We start from the raw sequence: 14,171 nt of genomic DNA, 5'->3' as shown, positions 1-14,171 counted from the left end.
ACAAAGTGTACAATTACTTCAACACCATAACACATGATGTCCATGGGAAGACACAGTATAGTAGAATACACGTCAGTATGTATATAGTCAAATCTTATAGTCTTTGATGAAGACTAACCACACATTATAAAAAAGACCAATCGTTTAAAAAAAAATTTATTCATCATATTCATTAAGCAGAAATATATTAATTTATCAAGAATTTCATGTGTATTATAACTAATACAGTTGATCAATAAAAATATGTTTGTACATGACTTGATTATATCATATTTTATTTATATTAACTATATAGTGATATCCTCAATTGTAAACTAAATTTAAGCTGTATTGATGTATATAATGTTCTAGTTAACATGTGACTACATAATGCCACAAATTTGTGTTATCATGATTTACCTGTAATGACATCTAACCTGCTATGAACCTGTCACATTTACTGTTGTCACTGCATGGCATAAAATGTCTTCTGTCTTTTTATAATGCTATCATACTTCAGGTGACTGTTTTTTTCTGAAGTGCATATACATTGTATATGGTGATCTATTTGACATTTTGAGAGATTAACACCATCACACAAAACTTTTTCTCAGTACCCCAAACCCCTTCCCTGTCCCAAACACCTATGTTAAAAAAATCAGTTCAAACGGAAAAAAAAAAATCCATTCAAAGGTCTTTAATATGTTCTGGTCTCTGTAATAACACATCAAACTGGGTTCTTCTTCACACTATTAAGCAATCTCATGTTTTATATTATGATGTTTGTCAAAATAATGAATTCCAATAAAGATGCACTAGTTTCACTACGAAGAAACACAACTTCAATAATTTTGCTGCTAAATTTCTCTCCAAAAATTCCTAACAAGACATTTAAAACATGTCACACTCAATGTTATAAATATATAACAACTAACATCCAATAATATCAAAACAAGTTCTAAAATTTAACATCCTTATTACTACTTTTCTTGTAAATATATATTTATATACTTTCCTCGAAGTAAGAACTTAAGTCTTTGTGTACCTGGTTTAAATACATGTGAATTGATTACTGAAAATCACTTAGATTTAACGTATACTTTATTTAGAGAACTTGCCTCTTCAGACATATTCCCAAATACATTATTTTGCAAACAATGATCCATAAATGACTTTACATTTGCGAGTGATGAGCTATTTAAGACAAAGAATCTTTAAGGCTCAACATCATAACTTAAATCAAGATGGATGCATTCTGAGTTATTTTCCTATCAATAAATTGCAAGGGATTTACATTCACCATTGATTCTCCCCGCATATTAACATAAAAAAATAAATCCTACGAAAAACATAAGTGATTTAAAGTACTCATTGAAAACACACTGAAGGCACTGTTTGATATGTACTGGTAACCATGGTATCATAGCAGTTAGAAATCTTTTCAACAAGGAAAGGCAAACACCTATAAACATAGTCAGAACCATTGTCATCATGGTTGACAACACATCTAATCTACTACAATCAGTCCATACTATAAAAAATGGTACTTCTATACCTGAGAAAATGATTCATTTGACCTTGACATCTGCTGCCTGACAATACACCACAATTGCTTAATTGACTTAAGTGCAGTGGTTGTCACCTTATGTAAATCCCTAAATTTGACCTCATGACCTTTTTTACTAGCCATGTTGCTCCTACTGCCCATAACCTGAAGCAGTAAACCTGTCCTAATATGTCTACGTGTTCCTAATTTGAAAACAATCTTCCTGAGACAAAGAAATAACTGTATCTAGTTGTTCACAGACAGATAAACTCACTAAAAATAAAAGGCAATTTGGAAACCCACCACCTTATGTTGGCTTAAAAATTTTTCTGAGAGATCAATTGGACTTTTGTGAAATACTCTTTATTGATTACAAATGTATAAATTTTTAACAAAAATAGCAGTGAAACATTTTGTCAATAACAGATCTGACATTGCCACAAGGTATGAGATATGTACACCTCCAACTACGAGAAAATGAATTAGTCAAAAAATAAATCTTTGTAAACTCCTTAAACACTAAAAGTCTGTGTTGGTAATAAAATCCTCAACACAATCTAAACTGTACTAGGAAAGATGTTTTTCCTTGGAGCTCAAATTTTGTGGTTTTCAAAACAATTACCTTTTCAATGGTACTTGTTTTCATGGATTAACTGTACTCACACTATCTACTAATACTATGATCCATATCAAACTTTAATCTGTTTTATCATTTCCTTGACAAAAGAATTCACGGATCTACAGTGGCCATGAATTCATCAAAGATATATGCCCACAAAAATGAATGATTTTACAGTATCAAGAGGCCAAAAGGGCTTGTACTTAGACACTTATTATTCATCCACTGTGAACTTAAAAAGTATGGAAAGCTATACTCATCAGTAAAGAAAATGTGTCATTAAACCTTATTATTTTCAGAAGCTTAACTTAAAGATTTCATGTAATTACAACATTTCATTTTACCACTTTACTGCTGGTCAAACCAGCTGACCACAACTCTCCTGGTCAGTCATAGTTTAAACATTGCTGATCCCAATGACTTCGGATGTCTTTCAGAGTCATTTATGCAAACAAATTAGACAGCCATTTCATCCCTTCATGACCACCATTTGTTATTCATAAGTTTTTGAAAGGTTTTGACATAAAAAGCTAAGTCAAAGTCATTTATTTGAACATAATAAAGTTTAATCCCAGCATTCTCTGGCCAAATATGCTGACTCTAGGACTCTTGGTTATTGAGAAGATGTTTTTTAAATGTATATTATTAACATAACATTTGGTACAGTCCAAGATTTGAGTACAACTGGCCGCTATATTCACAAGTACTCTATAATAATTTTATCACAGCATTAAATATCAAACATAAAAATAGTATAGTATGAATGGTTGTCTCCTATTGTGTCAAATAAAAGACCTATAGTAGAGTAGTGATTAGTCACAACATATCCAGTGGTGTGTGAGACTTCCTCACTCTGGCAGTGCTGGACAAACCACTGTTGGAGATTGGTTATAAAAATCTACTTTATTTTGGTACCTTCTGAAAGAAAGACCATAATAGTGGACATTTGTTTAAAATCTGTAACCTAGGCCCCTGTTGGTGGAGACACCTCCATCAGTTCAGATTTCTTGTTGAAGTCAATGTGATTTATTTAGCAGAATCAATCTGAATCCCCTTCATCTCCGTAATCTGTTGATAACGTACGCGGCATCACTGGAAAAAAAGGATACAGACTGGTGAAATTTCAAATGGTCCAGATTATAATTTCTGTGGTACTTTTTTTATAGCTGATGTGAATATGAATGAAAACTTTTTAAAAAGACTTAAATTCTAACTGGTACTTGTGCCATTATTTTGCAATGATTTTTATAATGAACAGGAATAGCTTTGACTGCAACTTGCTGCAATGCATGACTATCCATGAGAACTTTTGACCAAAACTTGATGCAATGCTTGTGTAACACATACAGCCACGAAAACTTTTGACCAAAACTTGATGCAATACTTGTGTAACACATACAGCCACGAAAACTTTTGACCAAAACTTGTTGAAACGTTGGGTAACACAAACATCCATGAAACTGTCGACCAAAACTTGATGCAAAGTTGATGCAATGCTTGTGTAACACATACAGCCACAAAAACTTTTGACCAAAAGTTGATGCAATGCTTGTGTAACACATACAGCCACAAAAACTTTTGACCAAAAGTTGATGCAATGCTTGTGTAACACATACAGCCACGAAAACTTTTGACCAAAACTTGATGCAATGCTTGTGTAACACATACAGCCACGAAAACTTTTGACCAAAACTTGTTGAAACGTTGGGTAACACAAACATCCATGAAACTGTCGACCAAAACTTGATGCAATGCTTGTGTAACACATACAGCCACGAAAATTTTTGACCGAAGCTTGTTGAGTTGTAATGCTTGGGTAACATGATTAACCATGAAAAGTTTTGGAATACTTACTTGCTTGTTTCAGTGCTGCTGAACATGCAGCATCTTTAGACAGGTCATAGGGTAATTTGTTATCATTGTTTCTTATATTAGCTTGAGCACCTGAAATATAATAGAAAAATTAACACCACACTCAGTCACAATATCCCACAATTCAATGTTAGGACACAGAAGATTTAGACATGCACATCAGTCAATCATGTTTTTTTGTAATGATGTCATGAAACTTCATCTGAACTTTTTATGAATTTTTATTCTTCATTTTCTAAGAGACTTAAATAACGCTACATCACATTGAAATATATCGTAAGCCAGACCATGCAAATCAAATTTCCCTTTGAATTTGTGAGTTTAACTGCGTCTGTGTGACCTTTTTGACCTTTCGAGTACCTCTAACAAAACAGTTTGATTGCCTATGTGATCTTTTTGACCTTGAGACTTACTTTTCTCTAACAACAGTTTGACTGTGTCTGTGATGTTTTGACCTTGAGACTTACTTTTCTCTAACAACAGTTTGACTGTGTCTGTGATTTTTGACCTTGAGACTTACTTTTCTCTAACAACAGTTTGACTGTGTCTGTGATGTTTTGACCTTGAGACTTACTTTTCTCTAACAACAGTTTGACTGTGTCTGTGATGTTTTGACCTTGAGACTTACTTTTCTCTAACAACAGTTTGACTGTGTCTGTGATTTTTGACCTTGAGACTTACTTTTCTCTAACAACAGTTTGACTGTGTCCGTGATGTTTTGACCTTGAGACTTACTTTTCTCTAACAACAGTTTGACTGTGTCTGTGATGTTTTGACCTTGAGACTTACTTTTCTCTAACAACAGTTTGACTGTGTCTGTGATGTTTTGACCTTGAGACTTACTTTTCTCTAACAACAGTTTGACTGTGTCTGTGATGTTTTGGCCCGGAGACTTACTTTTCTCTAACAACAGTTTGACTGTGTCTGTGATGTTTTGGCCCAGAGACTTACTTTTCTCTAACAACAGTTTGACTGTGTCTGTGATTTTATGACCCTGAGACTTACTTTTCTCTAACATCAGTTTGACTCTGTTTGTGTGACTTTTTGATCTGAAGACTTAATTTCCTCTAATATCAGTTTGACTGAGTCTTTGTGACCTTTTGACCTTAAGACTTAATTTCCTCTAACATCAGTTTGACTAAGACTGTGACTTTCTAACCTTGAGACTTACCTTTCTCTAACAACATTTTGATTGCCTCCGAGTGACCTTTCCAGGCTGCTGAATGTAAAGCTGTGTCGCCAAGTTTGTTCTGAGGACAAAGACATGTACACAGCTTTAATGGAAGTAAAGAAAATACACTTCACTTGACATGAAAATAAATTCACCTTCTTTCTCACTGAAATAGTACCCAACAAGAACAAACATGAAAGATAACTCATGTACAGGATTTATATTTTATAAAGATGTATAAAATTATTGTCTATATCCTATAATATGCCCAGAGTACTAACACATAACCATTGAATCATAGCAGGGGGTGAGGTTTCTGTACATCAATGAAATAGCATCTGTGAAAAATTTTACTGAACAGTAATAGACATCAATGAGCTTACTACCAGACTTTGGTTTATTGCAGAATAAATAATCATCATCTTAAACAGCCAACAGACTGGTATCTTAATATATCAAAACTTGTAAACACCTCAAGCATCAACTCATAACAGGCACACACAGAACACCTTTCCTTACAGGGAGAGATATCAAGTAACACATTTACTAACAGGAAGAGATATCAAGTAACACATTTACTAACAGGGAGAGATATCAAGTAACACATTTACTAACAGGAAGAGATATCAAGTAACACATTTACTAACAGGGAGAGATATCAAATGACACATTTACTTGCAAGAATAGATACCAAGTAACACATTTACTAACAGGAAGAGATATCAAGTAACATATTTACTAACAGGGAGATATATCAAGTAACACATTTACTAATAGGGAGAGATATCAAGTAACATATTTACTAACAGGGAGAGATATCAAGTAACAAGTAACACATTTACTAACAGGGAGAGATATCAAGTTTAACATTTACTAACAGGAAGAGATATCAAGTAACATATTTACTAACAGGGAGAGATATCAAGTAACAAGTAACACATTTACTAACAGGGAGAGATATCAAGTTTAACATTTACTAACAGGAAGAGATATCAAGTAACATATTTACTAACAGGGAGAGATATCAAGTTTAACATTTACTAACAGGAAGAGATATCAAGTAACACATTTACTAACAGGGAGAGATAGCAAGTAACACATTTAATAACAGGGAGAGATATCACGTAAAACATTTACTAACAGGAAGAGATATCAAGTTTCACATTTACTAACAGGGAGAGATATCAAGTAACACATTTACTAACAGGGAGAGATATCAAGTAACATATTTACTAATAGGAAGAGATATCAAGTAACACATTTACTAACAGGGAGAGATATCAAGTAACATATTTACTAATAGGAAGAGATATCAAGTAACACATTTACTAACAGGGAAAGATATCAAATGACACATTTACTTACAAGAAGAGATACCGAGTAACACATTTACTAACAGGGAAAGATATCAAGTAACACATTTACTAACAGGGAGAGATATCAAGTAACATATTTACTAACAGGGAAAGATATCAAATGACACATTTACTTACAAGAAGAGATACCAAGTAACACATTTACTAACAGGGAAAGATATCAAGTAACACATTTACTAACAGGGAGAGATATCAAGTAACACATTTACTAACACGGAAAGATATCAAGTAACACATTTACTAACAGGGAGAGATATCAAGTAACATATTTACTAACAGGGAAAGATATCAAGTAACACATTTACTTACAAGAAGAGATACAAAGTAACACATTTACTTACAAGAAGAGATACAAAGTAACACATTTACTTACAAGAAGAGATACAAAGTAACACATTTACTTACAAGAAGAGATACAAAGTAACACATTAACTAACATATTGAGTTACTTATAATTTATCATAAAACAATGTACCTGTACATTCACTTCACATTTTTTAACTTGAAGGAGCTCCTGTAGACAGTCCATGTGACCTCCATGAGCTGCCCAGTGCACAGGTGTGGATCCTGCCTTGTCTAGACCATTTACTGATACCTATAGTTATACAGGGACAGTAAATGTAAATTTACATGCAATGAAAGAAACACACATTAATAAAGAGCTATATATCATTGTCACATGTATGTCAATTATACTCCTAGGAATCCCCGTGGATCATTTCTGGGAGATTGTGACAGAAATTGTGTTTGTATACCCTGCATAGAGTTAAATAAGTATCAATGTTTAAACTGTCTTTGAGTTATAAAAAAAAAGTCATTGCTGTATTTAACATATGTAAGTACAATACTACTTACTTGTACTTGCAGGTGTTTTATTTTATATAAGCATGCTGATTCTATATATTGAAATTATAAGTCACTGGAGCATGCAAGATAACAGGCAGTAAAATTGAAAGCACATGTGTGAAGTGTTCCATTTTTCCAACTCATTACCATTCCAAACTATTTACATGTACTGTGCACTATATATCTAAAGTTTCAGTATTCCAAAATGTTGACATAATCTAAGAATATAGTGACTATGTCATGAAATTAAACTTGGTTGATAATATGATGTGATGAACTTGCTGGCCGGCCAAACTTACTGATGGCTGAACAGATTATGGACTGACCTCGTTAGCTATGCATTCCTTAAGGAAATCAATATTTCCCCTCTTGGCTGCCTCATGTAATGGATGATCTATAGACTCTGTGTTACTTTCCACTGTAGAAGATATCAAACACAATCAACAATAAACTTAACATGCAATTAAATAACAAAGAAATTGAAAAATTGATTAATTGGTAAAATTAGGCAATTTTTTTCTTCTATGTCCTGTTGATCTTCTAACTATGATGTAACTTCTGTAACAATGAAGAGACAATGCTCTCTCATGGATTTCTATGAAACTAAATTGAAATTAAATACACAATCTGCAAAAATCAACAGCTTAATGTTTCAGATATAAATGGTTTAAGTTTTTTAAAATTAGGATCTCAAATCTATTTAATACTAATGATATGCATAAACATTACTATGTCTAAAATAGTTCAACCAAAACGTAGCTTTTCTGCCTACAGTTGCTAACACTTCAAGAAAGTTCAATCTGTTACTGATTGAAGTTTTTCTTCCTATTCACAACACTAGTAGCGATAGATATGTTTTGTAATTACAGGGTATGTACTTGCATAGAAACCATATACATGTACAACAAAGTCATTAACGTTCTTTGGTCTGTTGACTGAGTTCAGTATATATTGTAGTTTAAAGTGTCTACTTCCTAGGTACTCTGTTTCATCTCGTACCCATTCTGATGTACCAGAGATTCCTCTCTTTATGGTACTCTAATGACTTATAAATCTGAATGATACGTACCATAATTTGATGGTATTAGCCCTTCCACACTATCACACTTTCCTTTCCACCAATCAGGATTGGATTGGTCCATGATGTACAGTGTGTCTCCTTCATCAAATGACAGCTCATCAGCCTAATACCAAAAACAAAATTTTAAACTGTGTAACCTGTTGTCTAACCAAGTCTGGGAGTGATTGTCTTAACAACTGTGGGATTGAGTGTCTCATTACGACCAGAGTAATTAACAACTGTGGGACTAAATGTTTGGACAACTGTGGTACTGAGTGTCTGGATAATTGTGGGACTGATCATCTCAACAACTGTGGGATGGAGTGTCTAGACAAATATGGGGCCGAGTGTCAAGACAACTGTGGGATTGAGTGAGTGGACAACTGTGGAGCTTTGTGTCTGGACAACTGTGGGAATAAAAGTTTGGATGACTGTGGTCCTGAATATCTGGACAATTGTGGGACAGGTCACCTCAACAGCTGTGGGATGGAGTTTATATACAACTATGGGACTGAGTGTCTGGACAACTGCAATACTTTGTGAATGAACAAGTGTTGAGCTGGGTGTCTGGACAACTGTGGCATGAAGTGTATTCACAACTGTATGACTGTGTGTCTGGACCATTTTAGGACTTTGTGTCTGAACAACTGTGGAACTGGGTATCTAGACAACTGTGAGATTAAGTGAGTGGGCAAATGTTGGACTTCATGTCTGGACAACTATGGCACTTGGTGTATTGACAAACTGTGAGGCTGTATGCCTGGACAACAGTAAGACTTCATGTCTGGACAACTGTGTGACCTGGTTTCTGGGCAATTGTTTGACTGACTGCCTGGAAAACTTTAGGAATTAATGTTGTGCTGCCTTTGCTGCGGGAGTTATCGCCCTTGATTGAACTCTTTTGTATTGTTGTCTCGCGCTAAATCACAATCGTCTGCTTTAATTTTGTGCTCCACAAAAATGTGCTTTAAATATTGTTTGAGCATTTACCCTGGCTCACAGTGTAAGTATTTTGTCTCCCAATATTGCCATATTATTGTCGCTTACCAAATGTTTCTTTGTAAGTTTGTAAATTTGCTTATATTAATGAATTTTGAAACCATTTTCCACCTTCGTTTTAGGTAGCGTTAGTGATATAAATGTATAATGTTTTCAACGCGCTATTTGCACATTCTTGTGATTGGTTTTTGAAATATATTGATTTATTAATGTGTCCTCAGATCGATACAACTTGTATTACGATCTCATAAGAGAGAATGTGATATTTTCTCTATTTTAACATATTGTTTACCCCCAATGAATTACGTGTTAAAATCACGGTGTGTGCAATTTGTGTGACTTGTAGTTTAGTGAAGTTCGATTATATCGTCGTGTTATTTCATTGTTAATTTTAGATGCATTCATATTGCATTCTCTGTCAGTTAATCATTTCAATTCAATTCGAAGGTTATTTTGAAGGTTACACCTTCTCGAGTTTGACTATACTTTTGTAGTATTGAGTGTGTTATGTAGTTCCTATATATATTTGCGAAAGGCGTGTAGTTCCTACATATTTTTGAGTGGTTTGTAGATCCTACATCATTATTGATTTGCAAGTTTGTGTATATGTAGTTCCTACATTGATTTTTATCTCTTTGTAGCTTTTTACCGCTCAAGTGTTCAAGTATGCTTACGCCATGTATCCACGTTACATGCTGAATAAAGATGGTACTACTATCAAGCAGATTAAATGTCTTGACAACTGAAAGCTTGAATAACTGGGATGGGTTTTTGGACAACTGTAAGCCTGGATGCTTGGACAAATACAGGATTAGGGGTATATGTAGGATTGGGTACCCAGACAACTGTGGGATAAGAGGTCTAGACAACAGTTGGACTGTGAATCTACACAAACTGGAGTCTGGAAGCATTGTTGAAATTAATATAATATCTGGATAAGCAAACTTTCTTATTAAAAAAATAATGTTAAGCAAGCAAATTGACATCGAATTTAATTTTTCAAGTTCTAGTCTGCATATTTGAGCTGAAATGGTTGCTTCTATGGACATTTCAACTGGTATACATGAGAAATTTATTGCTGTGCATCATAACGGTAAAAGGCCCTCAACTGATATGAGAAATTTACCTGCTGTGCAGTATAACGGTATAAGGCCCTCACAACTTTAACACTACCTGCAAACAAAATAACACACATTGTAACAACAATTACTACAATTCCCTGTATCAGCATAGGCAGATTGTCTACAAGATCTGAAATGTATTCTTTTGTAATTTTGAAGTTTGTTGATTATTATTACATATTACTACAATATACTGATGAGTGCCATTCATGGCTGTCACAATAATTTTTTTCCCATCTGCTATCTTCATTGTCAAGACAATGCAAGTCTTCTGTTAAATGCTTCACCAGCTGAAAGGAAGACTGGATCAAAAGAAAACAATAACGTTGAGAGTAAAAGAATGAAACACATTTGGATTTGTTAATACTCTAATAATGACCCTGTGTGTGCTCAATTGTTAACATTTGCCTTATATACGTAATTTGCTTACAGGGTTTTCCATAAGAGCCAGTCCCCGGCCAATTTGACCGGCTACTTCGATCATTTGGCCGCCTACACCAATCCAGTTCCGTAATAATGTTCTGTACACGACTACGCGTACACGGCAGGCAACCCCACCTCTCCGTGTTGCGGCTCGGGTCGGCTGGCTTCACCAGCCTCCTACTTTCACTACACAGCCTACTACTAACAAAATTATGGAAAACCCTGTGCTTACATATCTACATAATAATGTGCACATATTGCCAGTGCTCTAGAACCGCGGTAATTCACTTCGCTATTTCAAAGGCGTAAGGATTTTGGGATCAATACAAAAATGCGCTTTTTAACAATTAATTTGAAGTGCGTCATGTGAATGCAATGAGATCTCAAATGACTTGCTTCTTAAAAATAACAACTTCAACCAACAGAAATAAAAAAAAGATGAGGCTAGCTAGGAGGAAGTTGCGGAAGTGAAACACAAGTTGACGTGACTTTACTGTGTGTGGTGTCTCTCCTTTGCTGTGTCAGCTGTTGATTATGCGATATCACGAGTATAGGAATTCCTTACCCGGTTTAGGAATGGGTGGAGGGGGGCGAACAGGGCGTGGCTTCGACATAATCCTGTTGCAGCAGACGTCTGAGTCAACTTTGACAGGAACACAATCAAACACGGAAGTTGTTTGGGATACGGACCCAAGGGCATGCGTGGTGAATAAGGAAAGGTTCGACGCGCAGTAGAAACGGACGATTGTGGTTTTCTTTTTTCTTCTCTATGTGGGGTTGGAGTAGGGATATTTGTTCGTTGTTTCTTTCTCATGCTAAACATTAGTAACGTATGAATTTAGTTATAGTGAATATATGGATAATTATTTTGTCTGTTATCTTGCCGGATTGATAGCCCGCTTTAGTACAGAGTTTTATTATCTCCATTTTGTAAGGATGATTTTGATTGGTTACCACATCGTCCCTTCAATTTCCACTAAGTGGTGAAATCCGAAGAAGGAAAGAAGAAAGTAAGCACATTTAACAAAATTAACTCAATGTGTATGTAACCTAGGTCACGAGATTTCAATATTTTACTCAGATGTGCAGAACCACGCCCCGTGAACATCTTGACTTGACTTGCAAATGTCAACACCAGAGCCAATTTCGTATACCTCGCGATCATGTCGATTCTCGGTCCAAACCTTGTTATAAATAGGACGGAAAGTGAAGTTGTTCTGTTTACTCAGAATACGGAGGCAGTTATAATTGGAATTGAATAGTCTGTATATGAAAATATAATTCACAATGTTTCATGTCATTGAATCCCCATTGTTGATTAAAAGAGACCGTCTGTAGGGTTTGATATTGGTATACATCTGACCGTAGTTGTACTAAAACGTTCGGTTAGTCGCTTGGAAACTGATAAAAAAATTGTTCTAGAAGACTTCCCCTGCAACTGGCAAAACGAACAACAGTTGTTCCTGGCTTGATGATTCATTAAACTCTTCAGAGGTTAAAAACGCATTCCAATCAAGTGCTCAAACAGGTATCAAACACTGGTCTCTGGCGTGATAATCTAATGCTCAACCAACTGAATCAAAGAAGCATACCCTTTCAACTGAGTGTAAGACGGTAGTTAACGCTATAGATAAGCCACAAAAACCATTTGCATTGTTAATCTTGTACACAGTGTTAAACGAAATATTGATTTTTTCCCCTTACATATCTATGCATGTTAATTGTAATGTAGTCTGGAAATGTGTTACAAAATGGTGATCGTAAGCGATACGCACCTGTAAATTAAGATGATACAAAATATTTAAAATTTCAGACATATCGACTAGAGGTCATCATGGCTGCAGAAGTTGAGATCGATGACTCTTTGTACAGGTGAGTTTTAAATTCAGTTACAAATATTTTGTCACAAAGTTACAAACAAATGTAATTTTCTTAGTCAGCTGTAGTGATTTTGAAAGTAAATGAGTAATTTCTTTAAAGGTTATTTGTCCTACATCTGATTTGTTTTAACAAGCATGTCTAGATCTAAATAATACTGCTTTTGTTTTTCTCATATAGTGCTTCATTGATGGCATTAAAAAAAAGAGAACAAAATATTGATAATTTTCTGTTTTACAGTCGACAACGTTATGTACTTGGGGACAATGCTATGAAGAGAATGGCTAATGCTTCTGTGCTAGTCTATGGTATGGGAGGTCTAGGAATAGAAATTGGTATGTATTTCAAGTATATAAAGACACATTCACAAAAGAATCTTAATAATTGAAAGCCTTAACTGTCAACAATAATATTGAAAGTTATTTTTTCTTGAATTGTGAGTATATCTAGAATGAGCATGTAAATAAAATTGACGATGACAATGCTGATAAATTTTACATGAAATTTCGTCTGTTATATGTTTCAGCAAAGAATATTGTTTTAGCTGGAATAAAGGTAAATATGCATGATTATGGAAAGAAATGTTTAAGCATTTTGAATTTAACGATACCAATTTTACTACCGTTCAAAAACTTTTTTAATATCACTTGAAGGGAAAATAAGTACATTTACATTTATTGTAATGATTTCATGTTAACCATAACCAACAACAAAAAATCACATGTATCATAAAATATATCCTAATTTTTTTTCTTCAGTCCTTAACTATACAAGATGATAAGACAGCTACTTTAAGTGATCTGGGAGTCCAATTCTTCCTCACAGAGGATGATGTAGTACAGGGAAGGAACAGGTAGGTATCTGATGTTGGAGTCCAATTCTTCCTCACAGAGGATGATGTAGTACAGGGAAGGAACAGGTAGGTATCTGATGTTGGAGTCCAATTCTTCCTCACAGAGGATGATGTAGTACAGGGAAGGAACAGGTAGGTAACTAATGTTGGAGTCCAATTCTTCCTCACAGAAGATGATGTAGTACAGGGAAGGAACAGGTAGGTAACTAATGTTGGAGTCCAATTCTTCCTCACAGAGGATGATGTAGTACAGGGAAGGAACAGGTAGGTAACTAATGTTGGAGTCCAATTCTTCCTCACAGAGGATGATGTAGTACAGGGAAGGAACAGGTAGGTAACTAATGTTGGAGTCCAATTCTTCCTCACAGAGGATGATGTAGTACAGGGAAGGAACAGGTAGGTAACTAATGTTGGAGTCCAATTCTTCC

The 14,171-nt window shown here is 34.8% G+C and overlaps 2 protein-coding genes across 2 annotated transcripts in view; one reads left to right on the top strand and one right to left on the bottom strand.

The window, feature by feature from the left end:
• Window positions 1-153: 153 nt before the first annotated feature.
• On the bottom strand, window positions 154-11,663 carry LOC132550614 (osteoclast-stimulating factor 1-like). The gene is made up of 8 exons (XM_060214705.1): window positions 11,578-11,663; window positions 10,595-10,641; window positions 8,479-8,593; window positions 7,736-7,827; window positions 7,039-7,158; window positions 5,188-5,266; window positions 3,999-4,088; window positions 154-3,236 (listed from the first exon to the last, which is right to left on the bottom strand). Exons 1-8 carry the CDS (start codon window positions 11,624-11,626, stop codon window positions 3,184-3,186), a joined length of 645 nt encoding a protein of 214 aa, XP_060070688.1. The 5' UTR covers window positions 11,627-11,663; the 3' UTR covers window positions 154-3,183.
• Window positions 11,664-12,831: 1,168 nt separating this feature from the next.
• Window positions 12,832-14,171, top strand: part of LOC132550609 (ubiquitin-like modifier-activating enzyme 6) — a 41,383-nt gene continuing 40,043 nt past the window's right edge. The window contains exons 1-4 of the mRNA XM_060214701.1: window positions 12,832-12,884; window positions 13,131-13,225; window positions 13,417-13,445; window positions 13,649-13,743. Of these exons, the coding sequence (XP_060070684.1) occupies window positions 12,847-12,884; window positions 13,131-13,225; window positions 13,417-13,445; window positions 13,649-13,743 (257 nt within the window). The 5' untranslated portion in view covers window positions 12,832-12,846. The remainder of the gene's footprint in view (window positions 12,885-13,130; window positions 13,226-13,416; window positions 13,446-13,648; window positions 13,744-14,171) is intronic.

The sequence above is a fragment of the Ylistrum balloti genome, unplaced genomic scaffold, assembly GCF_031769215.1.
Source record: "Ylistrum balloti isolate Yb309-2 unplaced genomic scaffold, AGI_CSIRO_Ybal_v1 Utg370136, whole genome shotgun sequence".
Classification (NCBI taxonomy): Eukaryota; Metazoa; Mollusca; class Bivalvia; order Pectinida; family Pectinidae; genus Ylistrum; species Ylistrum balloti.
This window is presented reverse-complemented; position numbering and strand designations above follow the sequence as displayed.